This window comes from Taudactylus pleione, unplaced genomic scaffold, assembly GCF_031769625.1.
Source record: "Taudactylus pleione unplaced genomic scaffold, aTauple2 ptg000041l, whole genome shotgun sequence".
NCBI classification, from domain to species: domain Eukaryota; kingdom Metazoa; phylum Chordata; class Amphibia; order Anura; family Myobatrachidae; genus Taudactylus; species Taudactylus pleione.
The window spans coordinates 56,858,350-56,879,615 of record NW_028284443.1 but is presented as its reverse complement, the minus strand read 5'-3'; the positions used below and the strand labels follow the sequence as shown (position 1 = coordinate 56,879,615).

At 47.6% G+C, this 21,266-nt stretch overlaps 1 protein-coding gene across 4 annotated transcripts in view; it reads right to left on the bottom strand.

Moving 5' to 3' along the window:
- Positions 1-11,505, bottom strand: part of ABCC4 (ATP binding cassette subfamily C member 4 (PEL blood group)) — a 392,497-nt gene extending 380,992 nt beyond the window's left edge. For all 4 annotated transcript variants that reach the window (XM_088458987.1, XM_088458994.1, XM_088458999.1 and 1 more), the window contains exon 1: positions 11,301-11,505. In XM_088458987.1, the coding sequence (XP_088315113.1) occupies positions 11,301-11,377 (77 nt within the window). In that variant the 5' untranslated portion in view covers positions 11,378-11,505. The remainder of the gene's footprint in view (positions 1-11,300) is intronic.
- Between the last annotated feature and the right edge of the window lie 9,761 nt (positions 11,506-21,266).

The window sequence follows — 21,266 nt, the reverse complement described above, 5'->3', positions numbered from 1 at the left end:
GGACCTCTGCAGAACTCTGGCAGTGCTGTTCTCTCTTCTGAATCTCCGGCATGTTGAAGGCAATTCCTCCGAGGTCTGCAGACGGGGTAGGTATGTGAGAGCGCTGTCATACCTGTCAGTGTGTGTGTGTGTGTGTGTGTGACCCAGTGACCCCCTGTCATGTGTGTGTGACCCTCCCTGTCATGTGTGTTTGACTTTGTGACCCCGTCCAGTATGTGTGAGATCCCAGTGTGCTGTGCAGTCACTTACAAATGTGTCCACATTAGGGGTGTGCACCGGCCACTTTTTGTGTTTTGGTTTTGGATCTGGATCTTTCTTCGTGTTTTGGATCTGGATTGGTTTTGCGAAAACCACCCTCCGTGTTTTGGGCTCTGGGTTTTGTGTTTTGGATCTGTATTTTTTGGGGAAAAAAGCATAAAAACAGCTAAAATCACAGAATATGTGGGTTTTTCTGTTCCTATGCTATTATTAACCTCAATAACCTTAATTTCCACTCATTTCCAGTCTATTCTGAACACCTCACACCTCACAATATTGTTTTTAGGCCAAAAGGTTGCACCGAGGTAGCTGGATGACTATGCTAAGCGACACAAGTGGGTGGCACAAACACGTGACCCATCTAGGAGTGACACTGCAGTGGCAGACAGGATGGCAGTTTGAAAAACTAGGCCCCAAACAGTACATAGTGCAAGATGGAATTGTCCTTGAGCCCTCCCACCCACCCTTATGTTGTATAAACAGGACATGCATACTTTAACAAACCAATCATTTCAACGCCAGGGTCTGCCACACGACTGTGGCTGAAATGATTGGTTCGTTTGGGCCCCCACAAAACAAGCTGGCAATTAATCTGTCCCTGCACAGACTGGCTCTACGGAGGCAAGATGTCGTCCTCATCCTCTTCATCCACCAATTCCTCACCCTCTTCAGTGTTGTGTACATCCTCATCCTCACAGAGTATTAATTTGTCCCCGCTGGAGTCCACCACCACAGGTCCCTCTGTACGTTCTGGAGGCTGGTCTCCCTGGAAGAGTTGATAATTCATTTTGATGAACATCATCTTCTCCACATTATGTGGAAGCAACCTCCTACGCCTTTCGCTGACAAGGTTCCCGGCTGCACTATACACTCTTTCGGAGTACACACTGGAGGGGGGGCAACTTAGGTAAAATAGAACCAGTTTGTACAGGGGCCTCCAAATTGCCTCTTTTTCCTGCCAGTACAGGTACGAACTGTCTGACATGCCTATTTGGATGCTGTCACCGATGTAATCCTCCACCATTCTGTCAATGGTGACAGTATCATATGCAGTGACAGTAGCCATGTCAGAAATTGTTGCCAGGTACTTCAGTGCGGACCAGATGTCCAAACTTGGTCCTGTCTGCCCTGCATCACCACCAGCGGGTTGCTTAGGATACCTAAGTTGTTTCCTGGCAGCCCCAATTGCGGGAGAAAATGAAGAAGGAGCTGTTGACGTGTCATGTTCCGTTTCAGCTGACAGTGTTTTCACCAGCAGGTCTTTGCACCTCTGCAGGCTTGTGTCGGCCAGAAAGATAGACACCACGTAGGCTTTAAACCTAGGATCGAGCACGGTGGCCAAAATGTAGTGGTCTGATTTCAACAGATTGACCACCCTCGAATCCTGTCAAAGCGAATGAAGGGCTTCATCCACAAGTCCCACATACCGAGCGGAATCGCTCCGTCTTAGCTCCTCCTTCACTTTCATCCAGCTGCTTCTGCAAAAGCCTGATGAGGGGAATGACCTGACTGAAGCTGGCAGTGTCTGAACTGACTTCACGTGTGGCAAGTTCAAGGGCAGGAGAACCTTGCACAACACAGAAATCATTCTCCACTGCGCTTGAGTCAGGTGCATACCCCCTCCTTTGCCATGTCATAGGTGGATGTATAGGCTTGAATGGCCTTTTGCTACTACTCCATCCTCTAAAGCATATAGAGGGTTGAGTTCCACCGCGTCACAACCTCTTGCTTCAGGTGAATGCAGGGCAGGTTCAAGAGTGTTAGCTGGCGCTCCAGTCTCCGGCACGCAGTCGCTGAATGGCGAAAGTGGGAAGAAATTTTTCAGGTCACCCAAAGCGTCTCCTGCACACCCCTGTCGTTTTTCAGAAAATTCTGCACCACCAAATTTATTGTGTGAGCAAAACATGGGACGTGCTGGAATTTGCCCAGATGTAATGCCCGCACAATATTGGTAGCATTGTCAGATATCACAAATCCCCAGGAGAGTCTAAGTGGGGTAAGCCATTGGGCGATGATTTCCCTCAGTTTCTCTAAGAGGTTGTCGGCGGTGTGCCTCTTACTGAAACCGGTGATACACAGCGTAGCCTGCCTTGGAACGAGCTAGCGTTTCAGAGATGCTGCTACTGGTGACGCTGCTGTTGTTGCTGCATAAGGCGATACATCTACCAGTGGGCTGTCAAGTTCATATAGTCCTTAGTCTGCCCTGTTCCACTTTTCCACATGCGGTTAAGTGGACATTGGGTACAACCGCAACACTTTTTCTGATGTCTCTATACATTCTCGGTATCGCCTGCCAAGTGAAGTGGAATCTAGATGGGATTTGGTACCGGGGACACACTACTTCCATCAATTGTCTAAATCCCACTGCACTAATGGCGGATACCGGACACACGTCTAACACCAACATAGCTGTCAAGGCCTCAGTTATCCGCTTTGCTTCAGGATGACTGCTGTCGTACTTCATCCTCCGCGCTAAGGACTGTTGGAGGGTCAATTGCTTAGTTAAAGAAGTAGTGGTGTTCCTACTTCCTCTCTGGGATGATGAACGACTCCCAGCAGCAACAGCAGCAGTAGGCATAGCAATGAAGGATCCTCCCAAGGAATCCCAGATAGGAGAGTCAGTCATGCCACTGACATGGCCTGCAGGACTACTTCCGATCCTGACTGAGGAGGAAATTGACGAGGAGGGAGTTGACAGTGTGGTTTGCAGGCGCTTGGATACAACAGGAAAAAGGGATTTAGGTATCCCTGGACTGCTTACGGTCTTAGCCACAGTTTCTGAACTTGACAGTAAGTTTTTATGAATGCGCTGCAGGTGACGTATAAGGGAGGATGTTCCTAGGTGGTTAACGTCCTTACCCCTACTTATTTCACCTTTACATATGGTACATATGGCAAGACAGTTGTTGTCCGGATTTGGATAGAAATATTTCCAAACCAAAGAGGTGGAATGTTTGGTCTTCTGCCCAGGCATGACCATGATGGGCTTTTTCATCCCATGGACAACAATTGTCTCCCCCGGTTCCTGATTTAAACAAACCACCTCACCATCAGAAGCCTCCTCGTCATCTGCCTCCTCAGCGCCAGTTACACCAATATCCTCATCCTGTTGTACTTCAACAGTGACATCTTCAATTTGTATATCAGCAAGTGGACTGTGACTGGACTCCTTCCAGCACTTGCAGAGGGCGTGCACAAATGGTGGAAGGAGCCACCTCTTCCCGTCCAGTGCTGGGAAGGTCAGGCATCGCAACCGTCGCCACACTTGGATACTCCATGGGGATTTGTGATATCTTCTTAGAATTAGAAAGCACAGTTCTTTGCTGTGTTTTTGCCAGCTTAAGTCGTTTGATTTTTGTAGCGGGAGGAGGGCTTCCATCATCATGTGAAGCTGAACCACTAGTCATGAACATAGGGGAGGACCTTAGCCGTTCCTTGCCACTCCTCACCTAAAATGGCATATTGGCAAGTTTACGTTTCTTCTCAGATGATTTAAATTTATTTTTTAAGGTCATTTTCCTGAACTTTGCCATTTGTATACCCTCTACTATGACATTGGGCATCGGCCTTGGCAGACAACGTTGATGACATGGCATGTCATGACTAGTGGCAGCAGCTTCAGCACTAGGAGGAAGTGGTTCTTGACCTTTCCCTATTTTATTTTTATCGGACACATTTTTGTCCTCCATTTATGTGATATTGATGCACGCCGCACACAAACACATAAAAAGATTTTTTTTATTTTTTTTGAGCGCACTTCAGTTTTCGAAGGTTGCTGAATATCAGTTGGTCTTATTTCGGACAACCGATGATGAATGGCCCAGTAACCTAAATATGCGGAAACTAGCATTTCCACATGGTTACCAGGCCATTTATCGTTTGATGAATAGGCCCCTGTACCTCTAATTAGAGTCGCGCTTTGCTTGAATTACTGTGACAGACACAGTCATAGATCTCCCTCCCATCAGTAATCCCTGGAGTCGCAATTCGCTGATGACACTACGATAGGTAGTCACAGATATTCCTCCTATCAGAAATCCCTCTGCTTCTTTAGAAGGTTTGGTGGTTTGGAAGGCAGAAACATTGCAGAGAGGATAGACCAGGGGTGGTCTACCGATCCCGAAAAGGGGGCGTGGTATGCAAAAAGCGGCGTGACCTCAGCAAGGGACGTGGGGTCTGTACTGCCGAAATCACATAGAATCCCTAATTCAAATTACTCCACACAATCCTGAGCAGGCACCTCACATCGCGATCTACCGGCGGGAGCTCCGCGAGCTACTGGTAGATCGTGATCAACGTATTGGCCGGCCCTGAGGTAGATGGAGTGCGCAGGCATGCACTATGTCAAAGTGGCGCATTGCTAGACATAATTATATCTGTGTCCAGCCAGTAAGTGGGCAACATCTGCAAGAGTCTTTAAAATTCTATGAACAATTTTCATTATTGCCAAGTACAACACTGACCCCACCCCGGCTACTTCATAATGCCACCCAGCTGGAAACATATTCTGGGGAGAACATTCCATTAATTGTGTCATTGATATGTCATGTTTCACTATTAATTTGTATATTTCCTGTACGGAGCTATGAAAATTGTGGCATCCTAAAAATATGATAATCCTGATAATGACAACAACAATGACATGTACCCCTGTCCAGGGAGCAATATCACGGTGAGAGCTGGCACTGAATTAATAACTTTTTTTTTTTTTTAAATGATCATGCTTAGAAATAACTTTACATTTATACTAGTATGGCAGCACAAGTGAATGCAGACAATGGATACATTCTGGAGAAGGGCTTGAAGGGAAATCTAATACTGGGTACACACTAGACGACTTGCAAACGATGCGATAGTAGTCTAGATACCTTGAACTTCCGGACAAACGATCTAGGGCGGGGGAGGCCAACCAGTTGGAGGCAAAGAGACAAAAAATATATGTAGTCAATCCAAAGAGCCGATAGCATGCGCGCGCCGTAGGCACACGGGCAAAAAACAGTAGTCACATGCATTTGGTATGACATTTGCAGGAGCATGACCTTGTGTCACACCCCCGTTTTTAGTCACGTTGGGGGCGAGCCCAGGACATTAAAAATAAACATTTTACATAATCTTCCCAATATACATTTTTCACTGTTGAAGTGAAAGAAAAAGCCAGAGCAACATAGAAAACATTGAAACAGCCACGTTCACATAAAATACATATTGAAATCCAGAACCACATAAAATACATTGAGAATGCCAGTGCCCATTATGCTGTGCCCCCTGTAGTCATGCCCCATATGCAATGCCCCCAGTAGTTGTGGCCCTTATGCAATGACCCCTGTAGCTGTGCCCATTATGCAATGCCCTCTGTAGTTGTGCCCCTTCTGCAATGCCCCCTGTAGTTGTGCCCATTAATCAATGCCCCCAGTAGTTGTGGCCCTTATGCAATGCCCCCAGTAGTTGTGCCCCTTCTGCAATGCCCCCAGTAGCTGTGCCCCTTCTGCAATGCCCCCTGTAGCTGTGCCAATTATGCAATGCCCTCTGCAGTTGTGCCCCTTCTGCAATTCACCCCTGTAGCTGTGCCCATTAAGCAATGCCTCATTAGTTGTGGCCCTTATGCAATGCCCCCTGTACTGTGCCCATTATGCAATGCCCCCCCCGTTGGTGCCCCTTCTGCAATGCCCCCTGTAGCTGTGCTGCTTCTGCTGCCGCGCCGTCGCTGCTGCGTCTTCTTCTGCTGCCTGCTGGATCTAACTGGATCCAGAGGACGCGCGGGCTCCTCACATCGCGGGTGATGTCATGATATCACCCGTGCACTGCATTACTGGAAACGCTGGCCTCTGAAGTGATCAGAGGCTTCTTTAGCCTCTGATGGCTTTAGAGACCAGCGTTCCGTTTAACAATGGGGGTCTGCCGAGCTGCGAGTCACATTAGAAGCTCAGAAGAGCCTCATGCGGCTCGAGAGCCAAGGGTTGGCCACCGCTGATCTAGGGCATACACTCTGTGCAATCTACCAAACGATATATAATGCGTCGTTTGGTGGTTAGATCATTTACTATATAATATTAACATATCGCCTGGTCGTCCGGTAGTGCATACACACTGCACAATTTGCGGGGAATCATTGATCATTGATCAGCATGTAGGGAAGCCCTGAAGATGCGACAGACGACGCAGCAGGAGAGCGATTGACTGATTGACTACGGATTGCTATTTCCATCGCAGCTGTAATTACGCCCACAGTTCTGCTGTAAAATATGCTAATGTCTGCAACTGCTCACCCGACATAGAGACACCCGCTACCGCTTTCATACATCCGTAAGACCTCGCAGTCCTGCGTATACACTGGTAACATCAGACCCTCACGCAGAATTACAGCAGGTTTAACCTTACTCAGAAATTGCAACTGTCATCGCACCTTTTGAGTACTCAAGCTGCGTATGCCGTTACAGTGGCTAATTTATACTCGCCCAGGAAACAGCTTTCAAATGGAGAGGCACAGCCGCGTTTCTCCAACCACCCCTCCGTCACCACCCCCAAACGCTGACATCCCGTCCCTCAATCAACGATGGCTTTGTATCTGCACAAGTGATCGCAGTGCGATCTCAATGCTAAATCATGCACGCACACTGCGGTGCATGCACAGTACGCACCATCGGCCAATCTGCATACGCTGTTGCAATTGCGATCCGCAATGAATCAGGCCCATAGTGCGTACACACTTGACGATACGAACGATCTGACGTTCCGACGCGTCGGAATCTGCCAAATTGTTCAAAATATCGTCTAGTGTGAACAGGGCTTTACAACTGTACAGGGCTATCAACACTGATTCTGTGAGTTAAACAAATTCCCCCCATAATGGTGGGAGGTGTAATGTTTTTTTCAATGCCAGGGAACTAAGGTGTTACTTATCCCTCTACCTGCATTAACGCAAAACTTAGATACCCAAAAGTGGCAAGATGCTCGCTCCCAATAACGTTCAGGTGTATGAATAATCCAGCTATCCCAGGATAAACCGCACAGCAAACCCCACAGAAATACCTCAACTACCAAACCAATTACAAACACCCTAACTACCGATAAAAATGTATGGTAAACAGTGCAAGGACTAAACCAATGGTTCCCAAACTGGGTGCCAAGGGTTGGCGATCCAGGACTAAATTAACTTATTTATGGTAAATGTGATAGGCAAAAGCAGTGCTGGTGGCACTAATCATAAAATATGTGGAAGAGCAGAAGTGCAACCTGTCCATCACCACATCACATCACCACATCATCACATCACCACATCACATCACCACATCACATCACATCACCACATCACCACATCACCACATCACATCACCACATCACATCACATCACCACATCACATCACCACATCACCACATCACATCACATCACATAACCACATCACATCACCACATCACATCACATCACATCACCACATCACATCACATAACCACATCACCACATCACATCACCACATCACATCACCACATCACATCACATAACCACATCACATCACATCACCACATCACATCACCACATCACATCACCACATCACATCACCACATCACATCACATCACATCACCACATCACATCACCACATCACCACATCACATCACATCACCACATCACATCACATCACATCACCACATCACCACATCACATCACATCACATCACCACATCACATCACATCATCACATCACAATACCACATCACATCACATAACCACATCACCACATCACATCACATCATCACATCACAATACCACATCACATCACCACATCACTGATCCTAAGTATGACAGGTAAGAACAGCTTTATAACTTTTTTAGCTGAATTTCTCAATAAAAATCTTTTGGCTTGGATGTGCCATGAAAAAAAAATCTGACACGGTAGGGTGCCATGATTCAAGTAAGTTTGGAAACCAATGGACTAAACAATACATTTAAATTGTCAACTACACTAATTTTAGAATACATCGTTTTAGTGTATCCACATGATGTACAGACTTCAAAAGTCATGACACTGACAATCCGAGTTTCATCTGCAGAATAATATTTAGTTATGTACATGCAAAAAGGCTGCTGAGGAGCTTCTCCTGTACAAAAGCAAACAGTCATCTGGTGCACACAATATAATAATGGCTGCTAGCCATGTAGTCAGTGCTTTCAGAGAAACAAGCACAATTTACATGAAAATCAACTTTCTGCACTTAGGAGCTCATTCAGACCCGCTGGCTAAGATGCATACTCTCGCTGCTGCCGATGGGATGCAGTGTGTATGCATTGTGCGCATGAATTGCAGTGCGCATGTGCATACCTTAGCGAAAGATCACAATGCATTCGCTCACTGCGCATAGCAGCCCAGCAGAGTGAGTGACAGGGGAAGCCGTCTGTAGGTGGTAACAGGGGCTGGCCATTAAAAATGTGGGAGTGGAGGTGTAAACGCAGGTGTGCCTGAGCATCTCAACGGCGTTTCAGAGGTGTGTATAATTATAAGGCAGCATCATAGTACACGTCACCTGGCTTGTTTTTACACTGAAGTGCTCGCAGTGCTTGTGGCAGGGTATGGTTAACCTCAAGCGCTGCGATAGCATCCGATGTACCGATGGTTGCATACACTTCCTGGACATGATGTGCACAAGTGGGTGTCTTAGACAGGCTGGTGAGTGTCTGCATATACTATGTGATCGCTCTCTAAGAAATACTGGGAGTGGTAATGCATTGCTGTGTGATTGCACTGCCTACACAATTTGCATACACATCGTGCGTGCGATCGCATCTAGCGAGCGGCTCTGAATCAGGCCCTTAAAGCGGTTATCTACCATAATACTCTTACAGCCACAGAGAGATGTAATTCAACAGCAGTTTTAATCACAAAGGTTGGCCCGTCTTATACTTTATCTTTGTACTTATCAGACAGATAAAAGATTGTGGGCCAAAACACTAAAATATGAACGGTCATGTTTTAAATGAAGAACACAAATCAAATTCCATTATCTAATGTTGTTGTATATGTGGGGTTTTTTTACAATTGGACCCTTCTTTCTAAACAATATAAAAAAGTTTGTAGATAGTCTCACTTCCTTATCACCCTACACAGTTACTTTGACAATGCTGGTAGTAGCTGTGCCCCCCACAGGCTTGGGGATACAGATGTGGCATTACATTTCACATTTATTACACAGGTTGTAATACGAATTCGTAGCTCCACATTAAAATCATTCACGTCAGCGATTTTCATCTACAAACTGCTCAGTGGCAGCATTCATTATTTTATGGCTATATAAAATGGTGCCAACATAATAAATATATTTTTACATCAAATAATATTGTCTCTTTAATATAATGAATAAATAATGATGCTCACTTAAAATTAAACATTAATTGAACAGAATCATTTTCCAACCCTAAGATAATTATTATTAGACTCCTAATTCAATACAAAATGATTGCCCTCATTATAAGAATATTGTGATTCCTAAGCTTCTGATTGGCCAGATACAGTAGCACAGACAGCTGACACTTAGTAAATTTAGGCCTAAGAGTAAAATAGAGAATATATCACAACAAAAGCATTTTGGACAGTACTAACACTCTTTGGAAACTATTAAACTAGAAGGCATGATGTGCTGCTGCACATATACTTGTCATACATGGTACCTTCTACATCAGCAATTAATGTGTGCACCTCTGAGAGTGACACAAAATCAGGGATGTACAGTAGGAGTCATGTGATCTGTGTACCGGAATAGGATGAAAGGCACATCACACCTTAATGATTTCACCCTTTGATAAAAAATGCATTGCATTGAAGTAAAACCACACAGAGTATCTTAAGCTTCTCTTATAAGCTGTGACCTGTAACAGCACTGTATTTGTTTTAGCCAAAATAAGGTCACAGTGCCGGTTAGGCAGGAGCGCTCCTACACCTTTTAAAGCGCTGAAAAGTTAGAAGTACGGCTTGTGTTAGATTAACCGGAATCAGGACCTCATTCAGAGTCGGTTGAAGCGGCCGCACGGTCGTACGCCACCGATGTTCGCTATACGGCGCATGCGTAAAGTTCGCAATGCGCGTGCGCAAATTAGCCGCTACGATCAGAAATTTCTCTCCTTGAACACAGCCAGGTCGGTAGTTTGAGTGACAGATTGAGGCATTTGTGGGTGGTAACAGTGGAAGGTGCTTGAAAACGGGGGAGTGGAGATCCGAACGCAGGCGTGCCTAATTATGCGAACGGCGTTTTATTGGAGTGCATACGGTTTATGGGAGTGCATAATTAACAAAGTAGCGTCATGGCACATGTGACATGGGAGGTTTTTACACTGACATGATTGTAGAGCTTAAGAGAGGGTATGGTCAACCTTAAGCTCTACGACCAGTTCCGTTGGTTCCCGATGGTCTCGATTAATCCTTATATGACGTGTAATGCGTACGAGAAGGGGGCGGATTTTTTTGGCTTCCGACCGCTTCCTCCCCTTGATCGGCCAGCTACCGATCCGAACTTAGGGACGCAACTTGCGAGGGAATCATTTGCATATCCGGCCCCTTCTCCCGTATGACCGTGCGGCCGCTTCGACCGACTTAATGAGGTCCTCAATGCTTTGTAAAAATTGTATATGGTTGGTGTTTATATAGCAAATCAGTACATAAAGTACTTGACTATTGCTTCCCAGCATTTATTTCACTAAATATTTGTACATTTGATAACACAAACAACAACAACATGAAACATTTTGATGTTCTCATCTGATGAAGACGAGTTGGTGAAGTAGTGACAGGCTGGCACTGGTAACACAGGCATTATTAGTGTGAGGAGAAGGATCTCTGCACACACATTGGGGAGGGAGATAGAGTGATTACCAAACTGAGCCCTGTCACCTGGGGAAAGTGTGTGACATTCAGAGGGCACAGGTAACATAATGACACCCTACACACAGCATTCACACTAATGTTATTTATTATATCTAATACCAGCATGAGGCGTGTTACATAGACAGCGCTGACAGGTGTCCCCTGTGTGCCAGTCAGCACAGACAGGGCACTTACCAGAAGAAGAGTTTGGAGCAGAAGTTGGCAGTCTGCAGGGGGTTGGCTTTCCCTTCCTTGTTAACAGGCTCCTCCATGCTCAGTCTCACCACCTTGTGCCCGCACAGCCCCTGCTCCTCCCGCACATCAGGTCTCCGCTGGACAGGAGAGGAGCACGGTCAGAGGGCACAGCACAGCACAGCACTCACTGCCGGCTGCTGCTGCCACTCACTGATCTCGGCAGTGATGAGCACACATTGCTCTGCCTGACCCCGCCTCCTGCCGCAGGCCTCAGCTGTTATTGGGCAGCGGGCTGTGAGCGACAAGCGGCCTCTAATAAGGGGGTAAGCGCGTCACACATCCCGGGGATGGAAGTGGCTGTGTCCTCGCCCGCCCATTATAGCGTGTGTAGTACTACACACATACTGTGTACTGCTGTCTGCTGCCGTTACTCGTCTGGTGTCATAGGCCATGCACCGTGTAGTGTCAGAACAGAGGGTTGGCATTGGCAGAGGGAAGCATGGCTGGCACAGAGCAGTCCTCAATGACGGGGAGTATCATAATGCACCTCGTAGCTCTTCAACAAGGATTTCCTGAAGTGCTGTTACTTTAACCACATGGTGATGACAGAACTGGTCATTGTGATTGTTTCTAATCCCTGCATACATTATTTGTGCATACATCTCATCCGTTCATCCAAACAGTTAATGTTTTTAATGTGTGATACTGTATATATACTAGTATTAGTCAGTGTCGATTGGTACATGCAGGGACCGCAGTGGAGTGAAATGGTAGGGGCCCACTAAAGTGCGGCGGTGCTAAACTAAAGGGCTGTGTCTGTCGACTGAGCGGCTGTGGAGCACAAAGGAGCAGAAGGAAAAAAGAATAAGCCCTGTTCACCTCACCTGAGAGATTCATCTTTCCTTCTGGCACAGTACAAGGGGCATGGGTATCATTTAAACTAGTGTGAGAATGTTTTCTGACCTCTTAAGGCCCCCCATACACGTACGCGATTTCGACACGATTTTCGACTCGCCGTACGATCGAACTTGTAAGAAACGTGTGTATTTTTACTATGAAATGATACGATGCTCGCTCACGCTGTTCATACAATCGTGTCTTCTGATCATATGTGCAGCACATCTTGCCCGTCGTATCCGTATGAGGATCATGCCGTTTATTTTGTTCATACGATCCATCGTGCAGCAATTCAAGTCATTTCAATGACTGTTTCCCTGATGAACCTGTGAGACAAAGGATCGATCTTACGACTGATCCTGTGCTAGAGAAACAACAAACATGCTGCAGGGAATGCCAGGGAGCTTCGGGAGAATCGTAGGGAAATCGTATGATGAATCTGATCTTATACTGGTCATTTAGGTGTATGGGCCCTATTACTGTCCTCTTGGGCAATGCTGTATGTACGACTGCTAGGTGCACGCAGCTTGTCCTTCACCAGAAGGACCGTGTGAAGTGGAACATACCTTCTAACTCCCAACTGTTCTTGTAGTGAGGACAAGGGGCCTGATTCAGAGATGTACGCTAAACCGATGGTTTGTGTACATCTCCGATGTTTTAGGGGTCTGTGCAGGCTCCTTTCTGTGCATGTGCCAAATGGGTCCTGCGATCTCACAGTCCCCCATAAGCACAGCATGATTGACATGCAGCGTTTGGGGGGCAAAGTGGGGGCGTGGCTGGCCACCATTCCCAGAAATAGGGGTGTGTAACCATGGGCGGATTGGGCCGCCAGGAGACCGGGACAGTTCCTGCTGTATCGGCACATGGCTGTGCCCAGCACTCCCCTCTGGCTTACACAGTCAACCCACCCTCTCTCCCTTCCGGGCTGGGTCGCACCGTGCAGTACACAGACAGCCTCGCCCCGTCTGGGCCGTGCACTCCCTCAGTGGCTTAAGCCGGCCATACACGGTGTAATTTCCTAATGTTAAGATCTGTTGTACGATTTCCCTTGAGATTCTTCCCTTGAAATTCTCTATACGATTTGGGCAAATGGTGTACTTTTGTACATACGATATAGTGTTCACTTTGGTGGCAGGCAGGGCGCCGAAGCTAGAGAGTGCAACTTTGTGCATGCGCCTAAGGCGTGCGCCCGAAAGAGGGGCGTGGCCATGAAAAGGGGGCGTGTCTATAAGACGCGTCCCCTTTTCGTCATACTTGGGGGCGTGCCCGGCACTTACGGACACGCCGGGCAGCCCCCAAGCGCTGCAGACAGTGAGAATAGATGCAGGGTGCTTTTTGCCCTCCCGAAGGAGGGCCGGGTGCCGCGCCCCGCTAAAACAGCCTAGCGGGAACGATACGATACCGATGCGTCGTTTCCGATTGCAAATCGTTAAGGATGCATCGTTTATTGCCAAAAACGTCATGATGAATCTGCTGGAATCTGAATAGGGGAGGGCTTATCTAGGGGTATGAAAGGCAGCATCCATTTTAGATCTGTGCACACTCTGCTCAGTGACTAGTGAGGCTGGTTTTATACCCTGCTGAACGTTGTACTTTGCTAGTGTGTTCTGCTTTGTTTTAAGGCTTGCCTTTACAAAGTGTGTGTATTTTCCTTTCTGATGGATTCCTATCGTCATAAGCTTCTATTAGCCTATGGCTATCTGAGGCTGAAAGGTGAAGGAGCTGAGGAGAGGAGGATGAGGTTGTGCTGGACGAAGGAGTGGCTGACAAGGAGGGAGACTTGCTCCCATATGCCTCTGCTGATGGAGATTAGGGAGAACAACCCGGACGATTATCGCAACTACCTGCGTATGGATGATGCCACCTTCCAGGAGTTATTGCGTCTGGTGACCCCCTATATCCAGAGGCAGGACACCAATATGAGGAGGGCCATCCCACCTGAGGAGAGGCTCATTGCGACGCTGAGGTACCTGGCTACAGAGAGGTCGTTTGAAGACCTGAAGTTTGGGACCCTCATTTCCCCCCAGATGCTGGGGCGCATCATCCCGGACAAGTGTGATGCCATTGTGAAAGTCCTGAAGTTCCACTACTTCAAGGTTAGTAAAAACACAACATTTATTTTTGCTGTGAAAAATCTAATTTTTTTTACTCATTTTTTTAATGTAACAACCAACATGGCTGTATATACCGTATATACTCGAGTATAAGCCGACCCGAATATAAGCCGAGGTACCTACTTTTACCCCAAAAAACTGGGAAAACTTATTGACTCGAGTATAAGCCTAGTGTGGGAAATGGCAGCAGCTGGTAGTGCCCCCAGTAGTAATTCCCCCTGGTTGTGCCCCCAGTAGTAATCCCTACTGGTAGTGCCCCCAGTGGTAAACCCCCCTTTCAGTGCCTCCAGTAGTAATCCCTCCCTGGTAGTACCCCCTTTTAGTGCCCCCTGTAGTAATCCCCCACTGGTAGTGCCCCCTGTAGTAATCCTCCCCTGGTAGTTCCCCCAGTGGTAATCCCCCCCTGGTAGTGCCCCCTGTAGTAATCCCCCCCCTGGTAGTGCCCCCTGTAGTAATCCCCCCCTGGTAGTTCCCCCAGTGGTAATCCCCCCTTTTAGTGCCCCCTGTTATAATCCCCCCTGTAGTAATCCCCCCCTGGTAGTGCCCCCTGTAGTAATCCCCCCCTGGTAGTTCCCCCAGTGGTAATCCCCCCTTTTAGTGCCCCCTGTAGTAATCGCCCCCTGCAGAGGGAGACGTGACAAGAATAAAAAAAAAAATCACTTACCTGAAACTCCCTCTCCTGGTCCCGCCGCTGTCCGCTCCTCCGGCCGCTTTGCATGGGAGAGACGTCATAACGACGTGTCTCCCATCACCCACTGCGGGAGCTGGAAGATGGCTCCCGCAGTGGGAGCAGCAGCAGCCGCTGAGAGTCTGACAGACTCTCAGCGGCTGCTGATTACACCAAACACGCAGCTGCCGGCTCCGGCGGCTGTGTGTTTGGCAGTGTGTAGCGCTGACCGAACTCCGTCCGGTCAGCGCTACACTTGACTCGAGTATAAGCCGAGGGGGTACTTTTTCAGCACATTTTTTGTGCTGAAAAACTCGGCTTATACTCGAGTATATACGGTAACATTGTAAATATTGAAACTTATAAGCATAACCAACCTGACTGTTTTTTAGTGTTTTACAAAACCAACATGGTTTGTATATTATAAAAACTAGTATATCAACCATTTTTTTGTCACCCAAGAGATTGCCGGCTGCATGGTATACGGTGTGTCAGATGACGGATTGAACAGGGCAAGAAGCACATGGCGCAAGTGCAGAATGTGGCAATCTGTCCTTGCGCCATGCGCTTAGGACACTGTCCTATCCGCACCGCATACCATGCAGCAGGTATTGGGAGAGGAATAACTGGCTGATACTGTAATATTAATGTAAGTTCAGAAATTAACAAATTGTGGGGAATCATCATCCTCGGGCAACATGGCTCTGTACAGAACCTCAGAAGCGGGGAATGTGGAGGGGTAGGTGGTTTCGGGACTAATGTAAGTGGGAAGGGGTGTGGGGTGGGATGGGGTTGGCCCCATTCTTCCTGTGGCCTGGTAGGTTGGTGGTGGGTATAAATGGGATGCCGTATACCCATGAAACGTATGGGCCGCGGACAGGAGTAGAGGCTCTTTGGTCACCCTTGATGTGCTTGCCAGCTGTTTCAATTTACCCTGCATAATCACATCATATATGATACGTTCTGCATGGAGTTACTGTTCTTCCTCCATGACCCTGATACTGCTCGCATCATGGGATCCCTGGCTGTCATACTGATCGGGTGGTTTAACGAGGGCTTGTTTAACCTGCTGCAAGAGTGGGTCAGGGGTGGGCTGGCTTCTGCGTGGCGTTCTTCGTGCTCGTCGTGGAGGCTCAGTCACTTTTGCTCCACTTTCAGGAGGCTGCCTTAATTGCGGGCTAGTGCTCCGCTCCTGGTCAGGCGTAACAGACTGCAGATGCCCATGACTCGCTTTCCTTCCTCCTCTCCTTCACATAAACGGTACTCAGGTTCTGGATCCGCAGTTTCACCTACTTGTGCCATGCCTCATCATGGTATCTGAGGCTGAAGGTCACCATCTATAGCAGCTGCCTTATTTTGTTTATTACTGTAGTCCCTGGTTTTCACGCACCAAAGGCACTCATGGGACCTACAGTATACAGCTCCAGGAACACTGTAATGAACTGGTGCTCTCGCGCCTAGTTACGCCACTGGTGCCAGGGCGATAAACATTGGTGGGAAAGTGGTATAAACAGTGGTGTGCCAGGGGGATAAACATTGGTGGCACAGTGGTATAAACAATGGTGTACCAGGGGAATAAGCATTGGTGGCACAGTGGTATAAACAATGGTGTGCCAGGGGGATAAACATTGGTGGCACAGTGGTATAAACAATGGTGTGTCAGGGGAATAAGCATTGGTGGCAAAGTGGTATAAACATTGCGGTGCCAGGGGAATAAGCATTGGTTGCACAGTGGTATAAGCAATGGTATGCCAGGGGGGATAAGAATTGGTGGCACAGTGGTATAAACAATGGTGTGCCAGGGGAATAAGCATTTGCACAGTGGTATAAACAATGCAGGGGGATAAACATTGGTGGCACAGTGGTTAACGGTGTAGAATGAGGTTGTATAGTACAGGTATATAGTCACTTGCCACTGCTCACAGACGATGTACACAATGCTGCTGTCTCGTCTCTCACAAATGGAGGAGGGGAGTAGCCAGGGATTTTGCAAGACCTCGTACATCGGATCGTTCATCAAGCAAACCAGCATACGATGTGTGTCACATCGTACATGGTAGGTCATAATTTTACCATTTTTCCATAAGATCTACGATGCAGATCTACGGGGACACGCATCGTAATCGTACAAATACCGCACACGCCTCTGCCGGGCCGGGAAATAACAGCCGTGATCGGAGCTCCGATCAGGCAGCATTGGGAGCGTCTGCGCATGCAAAGAAGCTCTTTGTGTAGGGGCATACAGAGTCCTGGAAAAGAGACAGATGTCCTGATTCAGACCCACTCGCAGGTCCTTAGGGCGTTTTTTTTTTTTTGTCCGGCCTTCTGGCCGCTCGTTAAGCTGTGGGTGACCACCCACAGCTTTTGCGAGTGGCCAGGTGATGGTCATGACCATAGGGCTTGCGACGACACCCTTGTGGTAGGGTCTCGTCTGCTGCAAACCCCAGTGAGCTTCCTGCTCTAATAGAGCAAGAAGCTCACTACTGACATCACAAGTGATGTCAGTAGGGCCGCCCCCAAGCGGCAGGTGTTCCTTCAGGAACGCCTCCGTTTAGTCAGCCACCCCCCCGACCCGCCTACAAAATGGGGCGAGCTGTCGATCAACATTGACAGCCACCCCGTTTGTAGCGAGCCCCGGAGCAAGTGAATTTCTCACTCGCTCCGGGGCTCGCGCACGCGCAGTGCCACTGCCCAGCCATCGACACGCTTGAGAGCGCTATGAATCAGGCCCAGAGTCTGACGCTGGGGAGTCTGCATGAGAAGAGAACAGCGTGGGCTGCACAGACAGAAGCTCCAAGTGCAGCTACAGTAATGTGCAGAGGTAAGGAGCTCAGGGAACTGGCTGCAGTGTTAAAAGGGCTGGAGCATTAAACTCACAGAGCAATGCTGTACACACCTCAGTTTCAAACCTTTGTCAGCTATTGTTCCTGAGCAAAAAGTATTAGCCCACTAAACACTTAAAAATGTATTATCCAAATTGGCACTGTCCCTCCCTGCATACCCCTGGACAGAACTAACTTGTTATCTTTAGCAGTGTGTGCCAGTCATGTTTCGCTCCCAGGACTCCCCAGATTCTCTGCGGCCTCCTAGGGGTAATGGGGAAGAAAGTGGTGAGGGGTCTAGCTGCACAGATGGAGGGCATTAGCTCTGGACTAAAAGGGAAATACAATCCCCCCACATACCCTGTCCAAGTGAGAAACTGCTCAAACTGGGCTGCACAGTTCGTGTAATTGTTAGATTTACTGTCTAACAGCACGGACGTCATGGGTGCAATTCCTACCACGGCCCTATCCATGTGGAGTTTGTATATTCTCCCTGAATGTGCTTGCGTGTCTTTTGGGATCTCTGGTATCCACCCACTATCCAAACATATACTGGGAGGTGAATAGGCTCCTGACAAAATTTAACTCTAGCGTGTTTGTGGTAAGGAACATAGGGCCTGATTCAGAGCCGGACGCTATTTGCGCTCGCTCGTCCAGAAAATAGGGGTGGCTATTCAAATGAACCGTTCGCTCTTTGCGGTCTGTTCACGCCTCTATGTCTGAACGAGCGAACAAAACTTGCGGTCGTTTTTTGAAAAAATACGCCCCCTGGCCGCTCGCATCCTACGTCATGTCCGCTATTTATTAGATTAATCGAGTACATCGACCAGCGTATGAACTGCTCGCTATTCTTGGGGTTGGTTTTTGCTACCACAATCTTGCGAGCAGTTCTGGCTATAAAATAACCCAGTGACGTGGTCAATGACGCTGCTGTATTAATTATGCACACCCATAAAATGCCCGTTTTGACCTTTAAGCACGCCTGCGTTCAGATCTCCACTCCCCGTTTTCAAGCACCTTCCCCTGTTACCACCCACATACGCCTCATTCTGTCACTCAAAATAGCAGGCATTCGCTATTTAGCGAACAAACGATTTTTGGCCGCACTGACTGGTTCGCGCATGCGTATTACGATCCGTACGCATGCGCAGTTGGGCAAACATCGCTCGGAGCGGCCGCTTACGAGCGGCTCTGAATCAGGCCCATAGATTGTAAACTCCACTGGGGCAGATACTGATGTGAATGGCCAAATAGTCTCTGTAAGTCCTGCAGGGTATGTTTGCACTATATAATTAACTGGTAATAATAATAATTATGACCCTTCCCTCCCCCTCTGAACCTGCACCCTTTATATCCTCTAAACTGGCCATCCTTTCCAATCAGGAGAGAAAGTCCTAAAGTGTTCATATTTTTAGATTATAGACCCCCCTCCTGTCACGACCAGGGTTTCCCGGCATAGGAGATGACGGGTATTACCTGTGAGGGTGCTGTGGCGTGGTCCTTCCGGCGGAGGGGCTGGTGGCAGGCGTTGGCTGTGAGAGGTGTTCCACAGGCACTGTGTCATTCTGGATGGGCTAAGCCTGGTGGTGTTTCCGTTCTGGTATGGGTGCCGCCATCTTGCTTCTGGTCACGTGACTTAGTTGCTCCAATCCTGGCATGTTACATGCTCTCTCCGACCATTCACGATCCTGCACTGAGGCCCTCATTCAGAGCCGCTCGTAAGCGGTCGTACGCTCGTACTCATCCGATGTTGTCAAACCACGCATGCGTCGGTGTAACAGTGCGCATGTGCATACGGCTGATTGCGATCATTTTTTCAGTCGTTGGTCGAATAGCGTACAGGAAATGACATGTCAAATGTGATTGACAGAACTGTCCGTTTTGGGGCGGTGACGGGGGTGGAGATGGGAAAACGCAGGCGTGTCGAGGCGTTTTTTGGGCGTACATAAATTATCTGATGCGAACGGCCAATGTGAACGGAACAAGTGTTACGTCACTGTCTGATCCACTTTCCATTAAAACTGCTCGCTCAGCTTGTGGTCTGGTATTCTCTACCGCAATGACGATGGTCTCTTCGTTCTTCCCGAGGCTGATCGATGGTTTCCCGATTTATCAATTGAGGCCTCAAAAACAATCAGTTTTGAATTGCAAAAATGCTTGTAAGGTGTTTAGCCAATAGCCTTTTTTTACTAGCAAAAAACCGTACGCAGGTGAACTACTCAGCTGCTAATTTCTGGGTTAGACAATCAATTAGCTTACAAATTTATTTTACATTTGCGTGTTTTTGCCAAATTTGTTTTTTTTTTTTTTCTGGGCAACAATATTGTACGCAGGTTTGTTGTTTTTCTTCATTTTTTAGGGCCCAAGAAAACAATCGTCCTTTTGTTTTTTGCTAAGTGTTAATTAAAACTCATAAATTGTTTTTAACCCTTGGTTTATTTTTCCCTAAAAAATGTTTACATTTCCGTGGTATTGTTTGTAATGTTGTTTGCGGGATTTCCTTTTAACCAGTTTTTGAATAAATTAACAATAGAATTGTGCAGATTTTCAACAGTATTTTTTATTTATTTTTGTTTATTTCTCAACCAATTTTGGGGCAATAAAAAAAACTTGATAACGTAAAAACAAATAACAAATGATTTTAAGAACACACAAACAAAATAAGTGGCATTTGAAATCCACAAACAAACACAATTACTAAAAAATTCACAAGAAAGGAGAGGGAGGTTTTGGGCATTAAGGAATATGGGGCAAACACTGAGAAGGATTGTGGGAAAATTAGCCAGTGCTGTCATAGCCTTTTGGCCCGTTTGGCGGGGTAGGGAGGGAGCCTGAACGGGTCCGGGATGTCCTTCTACTGGCCTGGCCAGAGGCAGATGTTGTGGCCTCTGGACTAGGCATAGGGCTAGGCACATTTGGAGGGATGGCTGTTGTTGTGCCAGAGGTGGAGGGTCCTGATGTTCCGGCAGGAAGGGAGGCCGGCTCCAACATGTGCTGGCGAACGAGCTGCTCCAGGGCATTTGCTATTCGCACGTTGGCCCCAGTATTTTCCGCCAGGGCCTTAGCAATGGTCACGTTGGCCGCAGCACTTTGCTCCAGGGCGTCCGCCACCCGTAGCAGATTGGCGTCCATCCTCAGCAGAATCTCGGTCTGCTGAATCGTTTTAATATTGAGATCACTGAGGAGGCCCACTGCCTGCGAGGTGGAATGCCCTGGACTGTCTGCCACAGGGTCCACAGCCGGATCTACTGCTTCCTCCCCTGCAGAGCCAGCAAAAATTCTGCGGCCAAAGCTCCCCTCTGGAGCAGACTCATCCGCCTGTGTCTCTGTGAGAAAAAAGAGAAAAGAGTAACATTATAATCTAGATATTGTCCCAAACACATTTCTGAGTTGTTAACATTACAAAATTTACCTGGGGCAACATGAGGAGCCGCAAAGTCTGGCATGTCGGTATCCATGTTCGACA